This window comes from Tyto alba, unplaced genomic scaffold, assembly GCF_018691265.1.
Source record: "Tyto alba isolate M040663 unplaced genomic scaffold, T.alba_DEE_v4.0 Super-Scaffold_27, whole genome shotgun sequence".
Lineage (NCBI taxonomy): Eukaryota > Metazoa > Chordata > Aves > Strigiformes > Tytonidae > Tyto > Tyto alba.
Genome location: NW_024881301.1, coordinates 17830903 through 17845293, shown reverse-complemented (window position 1 = coordinate 17845293; position 14391 = coordinate 17830903). Strand labels below are relative to the sequence as shown.

General features: G+C 32.9%; 1 protein-coding gene across 1 annotated transcript in view; it reads left to right on the top strand.

Moving 5' to 3' along the window:
• Window positions 1–14391, top strand: part of RTTN (rotatin) — an 89140-nt gene that overhangs the window by 53292 nt on the left and 21457 nt on the right. Inside the window, exons 33-40 of the mRNA XM_033010691.2 lie at window positions 838–1030; window positions 3065–3147; window positions 8356–8467; window positions 9221–9419; window positions 10443–10533; window positions 11567–11720; window positions 11878–12015; window positions 12963–13174. Of these exons, the coding sequence (XP_032866582.2) occupies window positions 838–1030; window positions 3065–3147; window positions 8356–8467; window positions 9221–9419; window positions 10443–10533; window positions 11567–11720; window positions 11878–12015; window positions 12963–13174 (1182 nt within the window). The remainder of the gene's footprint in view (window positions 1–837; window positions 1031–3064; window positions 3148–8355; window positions 8468–9220; window positions 9420–10442; window positions 10534–11566; window positions 11721–11877; window positions 12016–12962; window positions 13175–14391) is intronic.

Below are 14391 nucleotides of genomic sequence, written 5' to 3'. Positions count from 1 at the left end.
AGATACCTCCAAAAACTGCCTTGCAGAATGTACTTGGTTTGAATTTTTCTCACTGTGGGTTCTTTTGCTAATTAACACGTCTAATTTTTATGGTTAGTGTAAACCAGGTTATGCTGTAACTTAATAAAACTTATTGTTTTCTTCTCCTACTATTAAAAAACCCTAGAGATATACTCTAACAAAGGCAGTGAAATCAAACTGACTATTTGAAATAAGACTAAGAAGTCTTTCAGGTGTAAATTTACTGCTCTAGAAAGTTTTCCCTGAAGTCAATATTTTAAAATAAATGACTGAAAACCATTCTTCTAAGATAATTTATTTTTTTATGTCTTGTTTCTAAATAAATGTTTTATCATAGTAGATAGACATGGCTAGATATAGTATAATGGTAGTATACTTCAGAACAGGGTGACGGTGTCAGGATATTTCCTCTTATCTTAGAATGAGTGTGCTCTTTTTCTAAAGAAAACTTTTGCGTTAGTTGATATCTGTAAGTAGAATTCAATGAGAAATTAAAATTGTAGTCTCCTGATATACATACTGTCTTAAAACCACCCATTTATAGCTTTCCGTGTCTTTCTACTTAGCTGTTGACAAATTTCTCAGGAGGTAAGTAGCTACTTCTATTTTGCTAAATCATTACAGTATTTGTAAAATACTATGATTTAGCTCAGCCTTAATAAAATCTACAGTTGAATTTTGGAATCTATTAGCGACAGCCTGTAAACCAGCTATGTATACACATATACAAGGCATTAGACTTAATTCAGGTTTTTTTATCAGTTCATTTTATGTAAAACATTAAAGAAATTATGTTCGTGAATTTCATGTTTTCAGGGTCCCTGTGTACATGATGAAGAATCTGGCCTCTCTCAGACAGGAAAACCTGCACTTAAGGCCCTTTTGTATCACTGCCAGTTCTATGAGCATGTGAATCAGATGGTGAAACACTGTTACCTAGGATGTTATATGTTTGATTTGAATTCTTCCAAGGAAGACAATCTCATCATAGAAAAAGGTGGTATAACTGGTAAGTGGTGTTATTGTAATCTTGTAGTATTTTAAACCTGCTTAAGTAACTTTGTTATTAAGTCAAAATATTGTGCTGAGGATTTAAGAAGTAGATAAGTCACTAGTTTAACATCTCAGAAGAAGCTCTGAGCTGTTATTTAGATCTTAAAAATTTACAAATGAAAAGATGCAATTGGTTCTGCAGTACATTTTCTTCCATAATATTGGGCTAAAATACTTTTTACAGTTGTCAGTTTATGACAGACCAGTACAATGAAAGTTTAGGAAAAAGAAATTTATGGGCTGTTTCTAAGACTCCTACTTCTGTTTCTTGATATGTTCGACTTAAGGTACAAGAGTAGGGGTCAACTCTAATATGGTGAGGTTAGCTGCATTCTAAGACATTCAGATATAATTTAATTCATAGACTTATCAAACTTAATACTCAGACTAGATTGATTTTTTTTTTTTTAACCTTTATACACTTGGAGCATCTTAGATCTAGCTTTTATATTGGCTAATTGTTTTCTGAACAATATTTCTAAGTCTTACTGTGATGCCATGTGGGAACTCATGTTCTTGTCCAAATATGCATTGTGATCTTAAGTTTAAAAAGCTATTAAATTCTTCAGAGAGTTCAATTAGTAAAAACTGTTCAAGGGAGGGAAAACTAAGTTATTTCTCTTTGGTTTTTTTTTTTCTTGTGCCTAAATTTCTGTATTTCCATCTTCTAAGGCTACAGATCTAAACAGTTCTTGTAGGCCTGGTTCTGTTAAACTTGTGTTACAGAAATGTGAACAGAAGAGGAGTGTTATTTCCCCTACCAACTTACAACTTTGACAGACCCAAGGAAAAGAAAAATTCTTGGTTAACTCATTGGGTTATCAGAGAAGTACCTCAGCAGGATACAAAATCTCAGCCATAAAAGTCCTCAATTTTGTCTATGGCTGCTTTATGTATCTATAACTATTTTTTTTTTTTCAATCCAACACATTTCACTCTTCTCATGGTCCTCTTCTTTGTGTCTCTTGATAGTTCTGTTAGCTGATGCAATATTATAGCTAAGAACAACTCAGACTCCAGGATTGTAGAACTTGTTAGTAAGTAGTTCACATATGTTGTGTTGGGTCATTGAAAAGCAAAGCCAAAAAAATGGTTTTCCAAGAGCTTTGAAATAAGGGGGAAGAATCATCTATGCTATTTCAAGAACAAGAAGAAGAATTTTTGTTTATTTAAAAAAGGGAGGACAAGACAATATTTCTTCTATCTCTAAAATTATAGAGCTCGTCCAGACTTTTAAGTCCTTCATTCATATGTTCAGAATTGTGTTGTTTATCTATAATGACCTGTTTCTGCTTTTTGCTAGGTCTCTTGTCATCTCTTAATAGAAGATCTTGCTTTGGTTTAAGGACTTCTACTTTTATGGGGTTTGCGCTCAGAATCTGTGTAACCTAGTGTTTTATTCTTTGATGTTTTCTTTTCTAAATATATGAAAGCTTCAAAACCTGTAATTGACAGGTTTGCACTATAAAAATTTTACCACTTTTGATTCTGAAACAGACTTACAAAGTAATTCTGCTTTCATTATAATTATGAATATGGGTTGTCTTGAAACTGCTTCCCTGAAAATGCGAATTAGAAGTTTTTAAGATGAGGACATCTGTTCGTTATGTTTGTGCTGAGATCCCAGTATCTTCAATACTTTTGTACTATTACATTTCAAATAAAACTAAGTCTGACCTATTTTCAAATGACTAAAGGCTGTGCAACTGCAGTTGGAGCTAAGTGTAGCTTTTTCCAGACTATTTTATATTGAGCTGAAAATTACATTTTATTTAATTTATGTTTATTTGCAGGATTTTCTGGGTAAGAATTTATACATACAATGTGTGAAAACATATTCTGAGACCTTCAGAAGGGTAACTGGTTGGCTACTCTTCTGTTTCACTGAAACAATCCTTTGAAAAGCTTGTTATGCTCTCTGCTGGTCTTGTAGTAATAAAAAAGAAAACTTCCTTTTGTTTGATTTTGATTGTTGCCTTTTTTCCTACAGATTTTGATGATTCTCTGAATCTTTGGAAGGCTCCATCCAGTCAAAGCCCATCTTCACATTCTCAGTCAACATCTGAAACTATGGTAACTTGCAGTGTAATCTATTTTAAACATAAAGTTGTTCATGAAATGTTTTGAAGAAAATTAGCACTCTTACAAATGCTAAAAAAATCGCAACAAAACAAAAAACAAAACTGAAATTAAACTGAGAAATAAAAAGCTGAAACTAAATTGAAATTTATTGTCAAGCAGTTTTAATATGCTGAAGAAAACCTTTATGGTTATTTACCCAAGCAAAAATAAATTGCTTATGTTGACTAGCTAAATGCATAAGGCAGTGCTGAATTCTGTAGCTTCTCACAACTAGACTTATTTTTTAGATATTACTCTGTAATTAGCTTTATTGACAAAATGTGTCTCCATCTGTAGTTGTCACTTCTGCTTTTATCCAAACTGTCCTTTCAAAGTGAACCTATATTTACACTACACAGCTACAGAACTGGATCACTTAATTGTTCTTGAGTTCTCACAAAGAATTTAAGAGTTGGTTACATGAAATTGCTTCCGCTTCAGGAGCTTAAAGAAAAGAAAAAAGGAAAAAAATAATTTGGAATCTACTTGATCACATTAATGTATTTTTATTTATATGTATGAAGTAGCATCATAATTTAACACAAAGGCATAACTCTACAGTTCCATTTACGAAACAGACAACTAAAGTAGAAAGCACAGTGTAATACCAAGATACTCATTTGTATCAGTCTTCCAGATGTTGTAAACTTCGTATTTGCTAAGATTATGGTGTTACAGCTAATGTGAGAGTTTTATTCACTTCTTTTTGTTTTGTTTTTCTTCTTCCCCTGATACATATGAAGAATTCACACAAAAACTTTGTAATTTATAGAAGCTAATTTAATTTACATTTGTTCTTCATGGACCTTTTTAGCAGTTGTAAACTCTTGTTTTTATTAACTAAATTTGTTACCTTTAAAAAAAATAGGGGTGCTGACATGTCAGATGGTAAGTGTCCAAGCTGGAAGTCAAGATGAAGAGGTTTGGTGTTCCAATGCCAGTAGTAATTAGAAGAAAAAAGATAGAGGAAGGGAACTGAGGCTAAATATAAAGTGCATTTCAGAGAGCAGTTGATGACAAGTGTTTATCTAGTGAAGTTTAGAAATGCTTTTGAAAACTCAAACTTGTCCTTAAATCACACATTTGCGATTTATTCCTATATAACTTCAAAGTTTATGCAATTTGTCCCAAAGCTTTCCATTTTGATGTATGAGTAAAAGAAATACATTTATGAAGACATTACTAAAAGTTTGTATAATCTGTCTCTGTTACCAGGAATATGTAGTTATTCCAAGCCCACTAGATGGCATGCTTTCCCCATCACAGATGAAAGGGAGTCTGCAAGTCTCATTAAAGGGAAGATTTTTTTGTGTGTATGGTACAGGTTTGATAACAGCCACAAATAATTGGGTTACTAGCTATCAAACCGAGTAGAATTGTTTCTGTCAGAAGCTATTCTCTGATACTTTAATAATCTTTTTTATTTTTTTTTTAAAAAGGTGTTTTAAATATGTCCGTATCCATTCATTTAATGAATGTCAGTCTAGGAAGCTGAAACTGCTTTTTTCTTCAGTAAGCCATGTCCTGAATATCTTTTCAGAAGCAAATGTGATGTCCTTTTACTGAATTCTGTGAATTTATTTTCTGTGAAGAAAAAAGTTCTGCTGTTTTGTGTGTGTTTTCTTTTTTTTAATATTTGAAAACTGTTATGACAAAAAGAGAAATTAATTTTCTCTGTTTTCAGATTTCATGTAATCACTGCTTTACCTGAGCTATCTGCTATTGAAGGCTGATTTCACAAAGGGTTCATATGGCCTTAAGTGATAACAGTATCTAAATTATTTTTTGGCTTCATCTTTTTCCCCCCCATCTCAAATTTTTCCCCAAATTTGCAGAAAGTTAAATTGAGAAAATGAAGAAGGAAGTACATTAGTAACAGAAATCTTTCTGGCTTTACTTTAGTCTATAAAATAGTCTGTCAGAGGTCTTGCAGAGACCGTAAGTACAATTTTGCCCATTTTCTGAAGTAAATAACAACAACGTGGGGATGAGATCAGTGACCAAGGTCATGTAAAAGACAGCAGCAGAGCTGGATTGTCTGTACTCTGTTAGCTCCTATGCAGTGTATTTACTGTCTTTAGGATCTCAGTGGATTACAGATTTTTGTCAAATTTACCTTTATTTTTCTGTAAACTGGAACGTGGAAACTGTGAAAAGTCCAGTTCTGAGAAGATTAAAAATCTGTCTTCTATAGAATTTATAGTTTAAACATTAGTTCAGGTTATCGTTACAGAGGACAAATCCTTATTCTTATTTTAATCACCATGCTTGTTTTGTATGTAGTATGTATGATTGAGAACACCAATCAACATTGAGATACCAACTTGCTTCACACTGTAGAAATACACTAGGGCTGTTCTGTGCCCAGGACTGCTTAACAAAATCAGCAGTTACTTAAAAACTTGAGCTAAAAATGGTACAGGTTAAAGATTTACAGGCATTTCCCAGATAGCTTTAAGTCATGGACATTCTTTCCTGTGAAATCTTCTTGCTATTTTATAAAAATGTGTGCTTTATTTTCTGGAACCATGGTTACCAGAGTGCTATACAGTTAAGTGATTTAAACCTTTGAAAAGAGAACTGAATAGAATTAATCACTGCAAGCCTATTAAAGCAATGCCAGAGGGATTTTTATACTAGAGGTTAAGAAAAGACCTTTTATTCATATCTAGTAGATAAACGGCAAAACCCTCAAATTTCTCCTGTGGTTCCACTCAAGACAATTTTTGTATTCTTTTGTATTAGTCCTAATCTGCAGTTGTCATCTCCCCCCTGCCACCAGAATCCTTTCTTTTCCCCAATTAAACCCCCTTTCAAAGTCTGTTGTTTCACTGTTAAGCAACAGAATGCATCATTGCTCCCAGAAAGAATATGGTGGCAATAGTAAATATCCTTTACTAGATACAGTGTCCCTGACTCCCAGTTCATCCTTACCAAAGGTGATTTATAAAAGTGGTAATATCTTCTCTTTCCTGGAAGACAGAACATTGTGGAAACAACTTCATTGTGTTTACTGTATGTTTTCTCTTAACATAGCAGAAAATTTCTGGTTTTAACCCATATCCTACTGTGAAGCAATTACCAATAAATGTTCCATCAGTGCAGGAAGCTGATACTCTTCTAACCAGATAAAGCTTTTATTTATTTATTTAACATATCTAAGAACTTGTTTTTCTTTCTTTGCCCAAAGTGTTTAGACAGTTGTAGAAGATAGAGAAAGAATTGTTATGCAATGTAGGTAATACTAGTTACTAATATGTGAAAACTTATATAATTCATAACAATATCTTTAAGATGACAGCATAGTGATAATTCCTTTTAGGGCTTTACTTGGTGCGGAAGAACCATATGGAGTGTTAGAAGTTGCATTTTGGGTTTGTACTTTTTAAGAAAGAGTTACGTTTTTTTATCACTTATTAGAATGCATGGAATTGAAGTATAGTGCTGAATAAATACAGAATTTACCATGTGTCAAGATGGATTGATTTAATATAAATAATAAATTTTACTATTTCAATCAGCAAGCATGAAACTAAATAATTTATTTCAATTGGCAAATATGGTTTTTCCTTGTATAATCTAAACACCATTTGAATTGCTAACAAAATTATTTAGCCAAACACATCCTAGTGTTTATGTGACCGAATCTACATGTGAATCCTGGGTTTCAGACACGTACCCCAAATCTTACTGTAGCTTATTTTCTGTGTTACAGTAACTTTCTGGCTTTTTGGAGGAACAACTTAGCATTCTTGAGAAAGATTCAGGACTGTAGGATGGACAGTAGTGGGAGACCAGAGGAAAATAGGGGGAGAAGGGAGTTACAGCATGGAGGTGGCAACCTTTAGTTCATGCAGGGACTGTGGTGTCGTGTAAAGATGTGCTGATAGAAGCCTAACAATATTTGGAAGTGGTGGGAGGTGGGGTTAAACCTTTTAAGAGATGAGAAAATACTAAGTAGAGAGTTCCTGTAGCTCAAAATGCTACTACGTAAATCAAAGCCAAACCTGGAAAGCAGTGACCTAAGGGCAAGGATACAATAGCTAAGAAGGGAATAATCTAGGTTTTCCTTTGATCCACCATTTTTGTTTAATAAGTAATGTTTGACTTCTCCTTAGGTAAAAAAAAAATATTTTTTTTATGTTCTAATAAAACTTTTCAAAGGTTTTCTTTTTAATATTTCACTCTTCCTTAGGAAGCTCACTGTGAAGAAAAGTCCAATAACATCCTTCTTCAAACTGAGACTGTTGGGATTTCATTGGATTCCCCAACATTCTCTATTCATTACATTTTCTTCAGGAGTGTCACTGTTACTATACTGTGTATCTGATGTGAAATGTCCTGCTAGAAAACAAAAAAAAGGAGTGAAAGTGACCTGACATGGGAGATACTTATCCCATACTCTGAAACAGATCACAGGTCTTGTTGTGTCACAAAAGCATATTATTAACCTGGAGACTCTAGGTCTTCTGATCTCAAGCATGTGGTTTCAAACAGAGAGGCTAGAGCATTAAGAACTTTTGAAAGTGTGCAAAATTAATAATATGATAGATAATGAAGAATTGGTAGGAGGAGCATTATGGTATGACAGTAAGATTATCTACTGACATGTAAAAATCTCATATCTTAACTATGAAATGAATACATACAAGGATCACAGGACTAAGGTTAAGTGAAGTACCCAGAATTGGAAAGGCTCTGGAATGTCAACTTTGGCTGATGACTAATGCACTTGTGATATTTTTATCTGAACATGTCCTGGTACAAATCAAAGAGTGTTGATGTTCTCAGTAGAGCAGATAGTCCATGAAAAATTTGAGTTTAAATGCTTCACTAATGCCTTTATCTTTGTCCAAACATAGACTGAATCCATTATATGGATGAAAGAGAGGGTTGAAGAGGAGGAATTTCCAGTAACATGGGCATTGATCAGTTTTTAAGCGAAATGTTTTGGACTGTTCACATTGCACATCTTTCAGTAGTTTAAATTATTGAACGTTTAAAATTATAGGTATATATACACACATACAGTGAACAAAATTTAATCAAATTTTTTGGTTTTGGTGGGTTGTTTTCCCCCTGTTCCCCCAAGCAAAATATAAATAGAAGTCTGCTCTATAAAAGCTGGAATCAGTTAGTTTCCTTTTAATGTCTTTCTAGGTTTTGTCTGCGTCACCATCACCGGGGACTGTTACTGAGCTTCAGACAACAGTCCCAACAAATTCAACTGGTTTTACTCCTGAAACTGTAGTTGATCGACTTATGGCACAAGGTAAGCCAAACTTTGAGTTTGTGTACGTAATGATGAATACAACGTATTGGCCTGCCCATGTTCCAGTATTTGTACATACATATAAAGCTTGCTTGTTGCTGGAACTGTCATCATTGATGCTCCTAGTGGTTGTTTTAGACGACAAATGTGAAACGTTTCCTTTAAAAAAAAAAAAAAATAAATGGTGAAATACATTTGATAGAAATCAGTAAGAATGCTTGATACTGCTTGAAATATAACTCAAGAATTAGTTTCTGTTCCTGGCATCCAGTCACCCTTTCAGAACAATGAATTTTGGTAAAGCTGTCATATGCATACATGAATGCACAAATACACAGAGATGTATATGTAATTCTCTTTATATGTAGAAAGATAAAAATTTATATAATGTAAAAAAAAAAAAATAGATGTAGAGTGCTATGTACAAATATAATATATTTTTCTGTTAAGGAAAGGAGTCAAAATGTATATCTTTCCAGATTTACCTTTTATCTTTAATAATTATTAATGTCTTGCAAAAGGAACATTTTATTTCAGAACTATTTTAAATAATGCTTTTCCTGTATCTGATTTCTTGTTTTTTGGTGAGTTTTTTTTTTTTCTTGTTCCAGAATATACAGTCTTAAATGTAGAGGGAACTTGAAAATTTTATGAAAAATAAAAATCAATTTGTTTTATGTAACTGCTTTAATTAATCTTTCGTGGTTGTGTTTTTCTTTTTTTTTTTTTTTTTTTTTATTGAACACATTCTAGGTCAAAGTGATACAACCACAACAGAATCTCCAAGTCAGCATGATTCTCCCACTTATGCCTCTCTCTTTAAACAGCATGCTGTAGTCACACCTGCCCTTTTGTCAGCTGTTTGCAGCCTTCTGCACAATCTGCTGGTTGTCACACCAACAGATACTGGAATTGCTCTTCAACAAGCACATTTGCTAACAGCTCTCAACAGGTATGAGATAAATAATGGCTGAACTATAAACAAGGTGTAGCAATAAAGGTGAAAAGTTTGAAATGAGATCTACCAGTTTCTTACCAAAACTGTTAAATATATTGATCGCTTCTTGCTTCTGAAGTGTTCAGAAATGCCTTTTTAAAAAAATCAACAAAAAAAAAAAGAATTTGGATTATTTCTTTTTTCACAAAAGAGGTAGTCACTGGTGATTCAGTTTGTGGTATCTATCTTCTACAGGACAGCTGTGTTCATCTGGTCATGCTTTAGGTTTTTGATAGATGGCCATTTAGTCATCCTTTTTGGAAGGGTCATCCTTCCATATTTTTTTTTATTAGTAGAGCAGTATATGATATTGTCAGGTATTCAGAAATGCAGATCATTTCAGTTAATTTTCTTATTTTTGTCTTTGAATTGTGTGCAATATTTTGAGGATGAGCCAAGGGCTGTCACACTAGAAGAACAAATAATGCTTGCCAGATTTGGGAAAGTATTGGATGATAGACCCTAGTGTTTTGTTTCATTTTTTAAAGAAGGAACCACTTCAAAATAGTCTTCATATTGCATTCCATGTTTCCATTTGCATCATAACAAATTCTTTCATCTGTAGAAAGTGTTTGGAGGTCCTGAAGTGAAGCATGAAAATTAGTTCATTTTTTTTATTAAGTTTTTCAAGAGCTTTTGTAGTTGCTTTTCATACTGCAATTAATGAAAAAAACCACCCTTGTTTGCATACTGTTTATATTATTACAGATCTGTTTATTCTTTTACAGGAAAGAAAATAAGCAATCAAATATAAACAAACAGTTTTTAGCCATGCAGTAACAACCATTGGAATTTATGTTAGCCTAACTTTTGACACAACTTAACTGCTGCTGTAGTTGCCATTGCACTAAACTTACTGCTAAACCCCACTATGATAAGGAAGTCTGTTTATTTAAAATGTTCTCTTCTATGAAATGTTAAGTTAGTGGAATGTTTAATTATTTAAGTGTTTTTCTAACCAACTTTATTTTATTTTAGTCTTGTAAGTGCTAATCTTGTTGAGAGATGTATCTTGGAATTGAAAGCTCCATTCGGTCATCCATGTCATATAGAACATGTAAAAGCTCAGGTTAGAGAAGCATTTGTTACTTTGCATTTTCTTTTTAAATTACGAAATTATGTTTGCATAATCTATATTCATTAACATAGTCCAAACACATCGCTATAGCCTACATACATGTGAATTTACGTGCTTTTGACAGGGTTTAAGAGAAAATAAACCATGTTATATTCAACACAGAACAAGTAATTTCTGTTAGATGTATATCTAGAATCATCAGACTGAAAACCAGTTGTGTATTAAATTCACAAATTGAGTTTAGAAGTCACAGAAATCATGTAATAGTATTTTTTTGTATGGTATAGAAGCATGAGCCAGGTACACATTTCATATTTATTTATTTTCCACAACAAACCTGGCTGCTTTGTCTCCAATCCCACAGACACTTACATGTTTCTCAACTAATTTTGGTGTATGCAAATCATATAGGGTTACTGCCAATGGAACTACTTTTTGTATGAAATTTATCTCTCTATAACACATACCACGTAATATATTAATGGCCCATCACCATTTTAAAGCTTCTGCTGCTCTGCATTCAGATTTATTTTGAAGAAAGATAACCAGGTTATTAAATAAATAATAATGTTTCTGCAGAGATCTTGTGAGAATAAATAAATAGATATGTCAGGAAATATTTTTTTTTTCTCTAAAGCTTCAAATTGAGCTTCCTTTTTCAGGAAGTACACATGAATATTATGATGTTCAGTATTAAAGACCATTTTTATTTTTTTCTTGGTGAGCTTCCAGAGAATATGATGCTGTACACATGTTAAGAGTTATGACTTTCTTACAAGGAACTTCATTCTTTGTCACTAGAAAATTGATTTCACACGTGTGTTTCCGGACTAGAAATTCTGTTTCATTTTCTACAGTAAAAATTAGAACAATTTTTCATTTATATCCTATTACTACTTTTAAGTGGTGTATATTCAAAATGTTACAAATCAGTTGAGGTAATGTGAGTATCTCAAAAAAAAAAAGTATGTGGAAGGCACAAATATATGCCTTTATTTCATATCTTTTAAAAAATATTTAACAGGTAATACTACTACTTCAGTACTTGTCATCTGTGTCCCGACTTCTGAAATCATGTTTATTGGTAGACCCTCAGCTTGTAATCCAGGATGAACTGTTGAAACCTCTCTTGGGAAATACCTTCATGATTCTCGCCATTCGCTCCAAAGATGGGTTAGGTAAGGAAGTACTTTGTTTCCCGTATAGCCAGACAGAGGCTGTCTTCATTTATGTACCACCTTCATTTGAGCAGACAGTTGTTGTCAGGCTTAGCTATCCAGGTTTGTGCACATGTGTAAATGGTTTGATTTTTTTTTTTCTATATTATTTTTGCAGATACCGAGTTAACATCTGTACTTCATGAAACATGGGTAGACTTTTTCAACCTTCTAGCTACATTATTGTGGAAGAGCAGCCAAATAGCATTTCCATCTGTGACAGCAGCCCTTGCAAATCATTGTACAGCGATAATTGGTAATAACTATTCCTGGATGGGTTTTAACCTAGCAACTAATAGAATAAACAACTAAATATGAGGGGCATTCCTGTTTAGATGCTGTTAAGATACCAATAGCGTATCCAGAATGAAAGCCAAATGTGTCCAGAGCTTGACTGACTTTTTCCCTTAACTGGACTTTTATAGCTATTTCTTCTATCATCAGATTAACTTTTGAACTGCCAGATAAATTCACAAGTTTTGTTTGCCTATGTGCGTTAGTGATTTTAGTGGTAAACCTTAAACAAATGACACCTGTGGGTAGAGATGGAAATGATCCATTAGCACTTATTTTTTTTCCTTATATGTTTTTTTTAATATCTTATGTAAAAAGGAAAGCAAAGTTTTGAGGAGAGATAAGGGATCTAGGAATTCAATATTATTATACAAGGTTTTGTTTGTTTGTTTTTAAATTATTCTTTCATTAGTTATTTGCCTAGTTAGGGGTCTAGGTCACCAAAGTTCTCTGATATGTTTCAATACTGAATTATGAGCATAGTCCATTCAAGCTTGTGATTTAAGCCAGGTGCACGTTAAGTGATCTAGTGAATCCAAATCCAATTGCATATACAGCAGCTGATGGCTACTGTTGGTATTATAACGTAAGCTGTTGAATAAAGTGAGGAGAGTTCAGAAAATTGTTGAACTAATGACAAATTAGTGAATGGAAATTGCTTTTTTTTTTGTTGTTTTATAGTCAAATTAATACAGAGCAATTTCATTCAAACCTATAAAATTCAAACTTATCCTTCTCAGATTTTTAAAGACTTATCAAATGCATAGAATTTGTAGAATTCCTTGTGCAGTGCACAGATGTGTTTCTTGGCTCACACACTTTTTTTGAGAAGTCTTTCTGAGTTCCAAAGCACTTAAGCTTTATTCTGAACGAAATATAAAAAATTTATTTTTCGGTTTAACCTTTCAGATACCATTTGTGATTGTATTCACCTGTCAACCACACTTCCTGCTTTATATATAGCTAGTTTACAATTCCTCTCCGTCCTTTTGAATGAGGAAGGAAGACGACAGCTCCAAGATAAACAGAATATATGTCAGAATCCAACTATTAGCTTTCTTCTGGATCATGTTGAAGGATGCCAGGCATCAGTAACTCAACTTACTGCATTAATTATTCAGGTATTTAAAATTTAATGTGATTGCAGGTTATATTTTTGCATTTTTGTATTTTGTTTAAAAGTAATGTAGTTACGTAATAAAAAAATCAATTGTTTCCAGTTATGAACTGAGACATCTTTAAGACATCTATTAGACTAATTTTTGAAATTCATGTAATAAGCTTGAACAGTTGCAAAGTAGCAACTTCTAGGAAGTGCCTTGCAAGGCAATTTAGCTGCAACAGCATGGTATGTAATCTAATATAGAGATGATACGTGGATAGAATATGTTTGGCCAAGTACCGATAACGCTTTTTTTTTTTTTTTGCTTTTCCAAACTTATAGTGAGATCTTTAAGGTCCAAGACATAGTTTTCGCATTGTAAATGACAATGTTGTTGTTCTTAACAACTGCCTGCGTAAAAATTGTGAACCAAAGTGAATCATTAAGCCTTCTAGTTCATTCCCCGATAGTGTAAGATCAGTGTTGTTGCATTTAAGGAGCATATGTTAATGTATTTTCCAAGCTAGTTTTAAATTGGTCAGGTAGTGTATTTTCCCTAATTCTTTTAGGAACTTGCCCAACATAATATATATTGGCGACAAGATTTTTTTTTTCTAGATACTTATTCTGAATGTTCTGGCTTCCTTAATGTAATTGCATTATTCATAATTATACTTTAATATACTGTCCTAAATGATTCTTTTACTTTCTTTAGATTTACATCCTTCGCTTATTTACAGACTGTTAAAATATCTTCTATTACTTACTAATAAGAAAAGTTACATGTGAAATTTTTGTCTAATTTATTTTCCCCCACAAACTGTTTTTTATCTACATACTCATTGTCCTTTAAATTATGTGTGGTTTGTCACTAACAATAATAGTGATCCATGATTAGAAGCATAGTGTTTGCAAGATGCACACTTCATATAATGTAGCCTATGATTTCTGACATTCTGGAGTCAGTATCTTGTAATTCTTTCTTTATAAGAATCATATTTATTACTATTTTGCTATGTAAACCATTATTTTTTCAACATGTATTGGTGCATATTGGATGGTGTGACCAAAAAATAATGCTGTCTTAGTATCACATTATCCCTTTCCTTACTACAGTTGCTGAATTCTTGCAGAATAACCTCACCCCTACCAAGACTTGTCCTGATCTAGCTAATGTCTGTGATCCTTTGCTGCTGCGTCACACCACTGTGGCTCTATAGCATTTATTGGGGCATA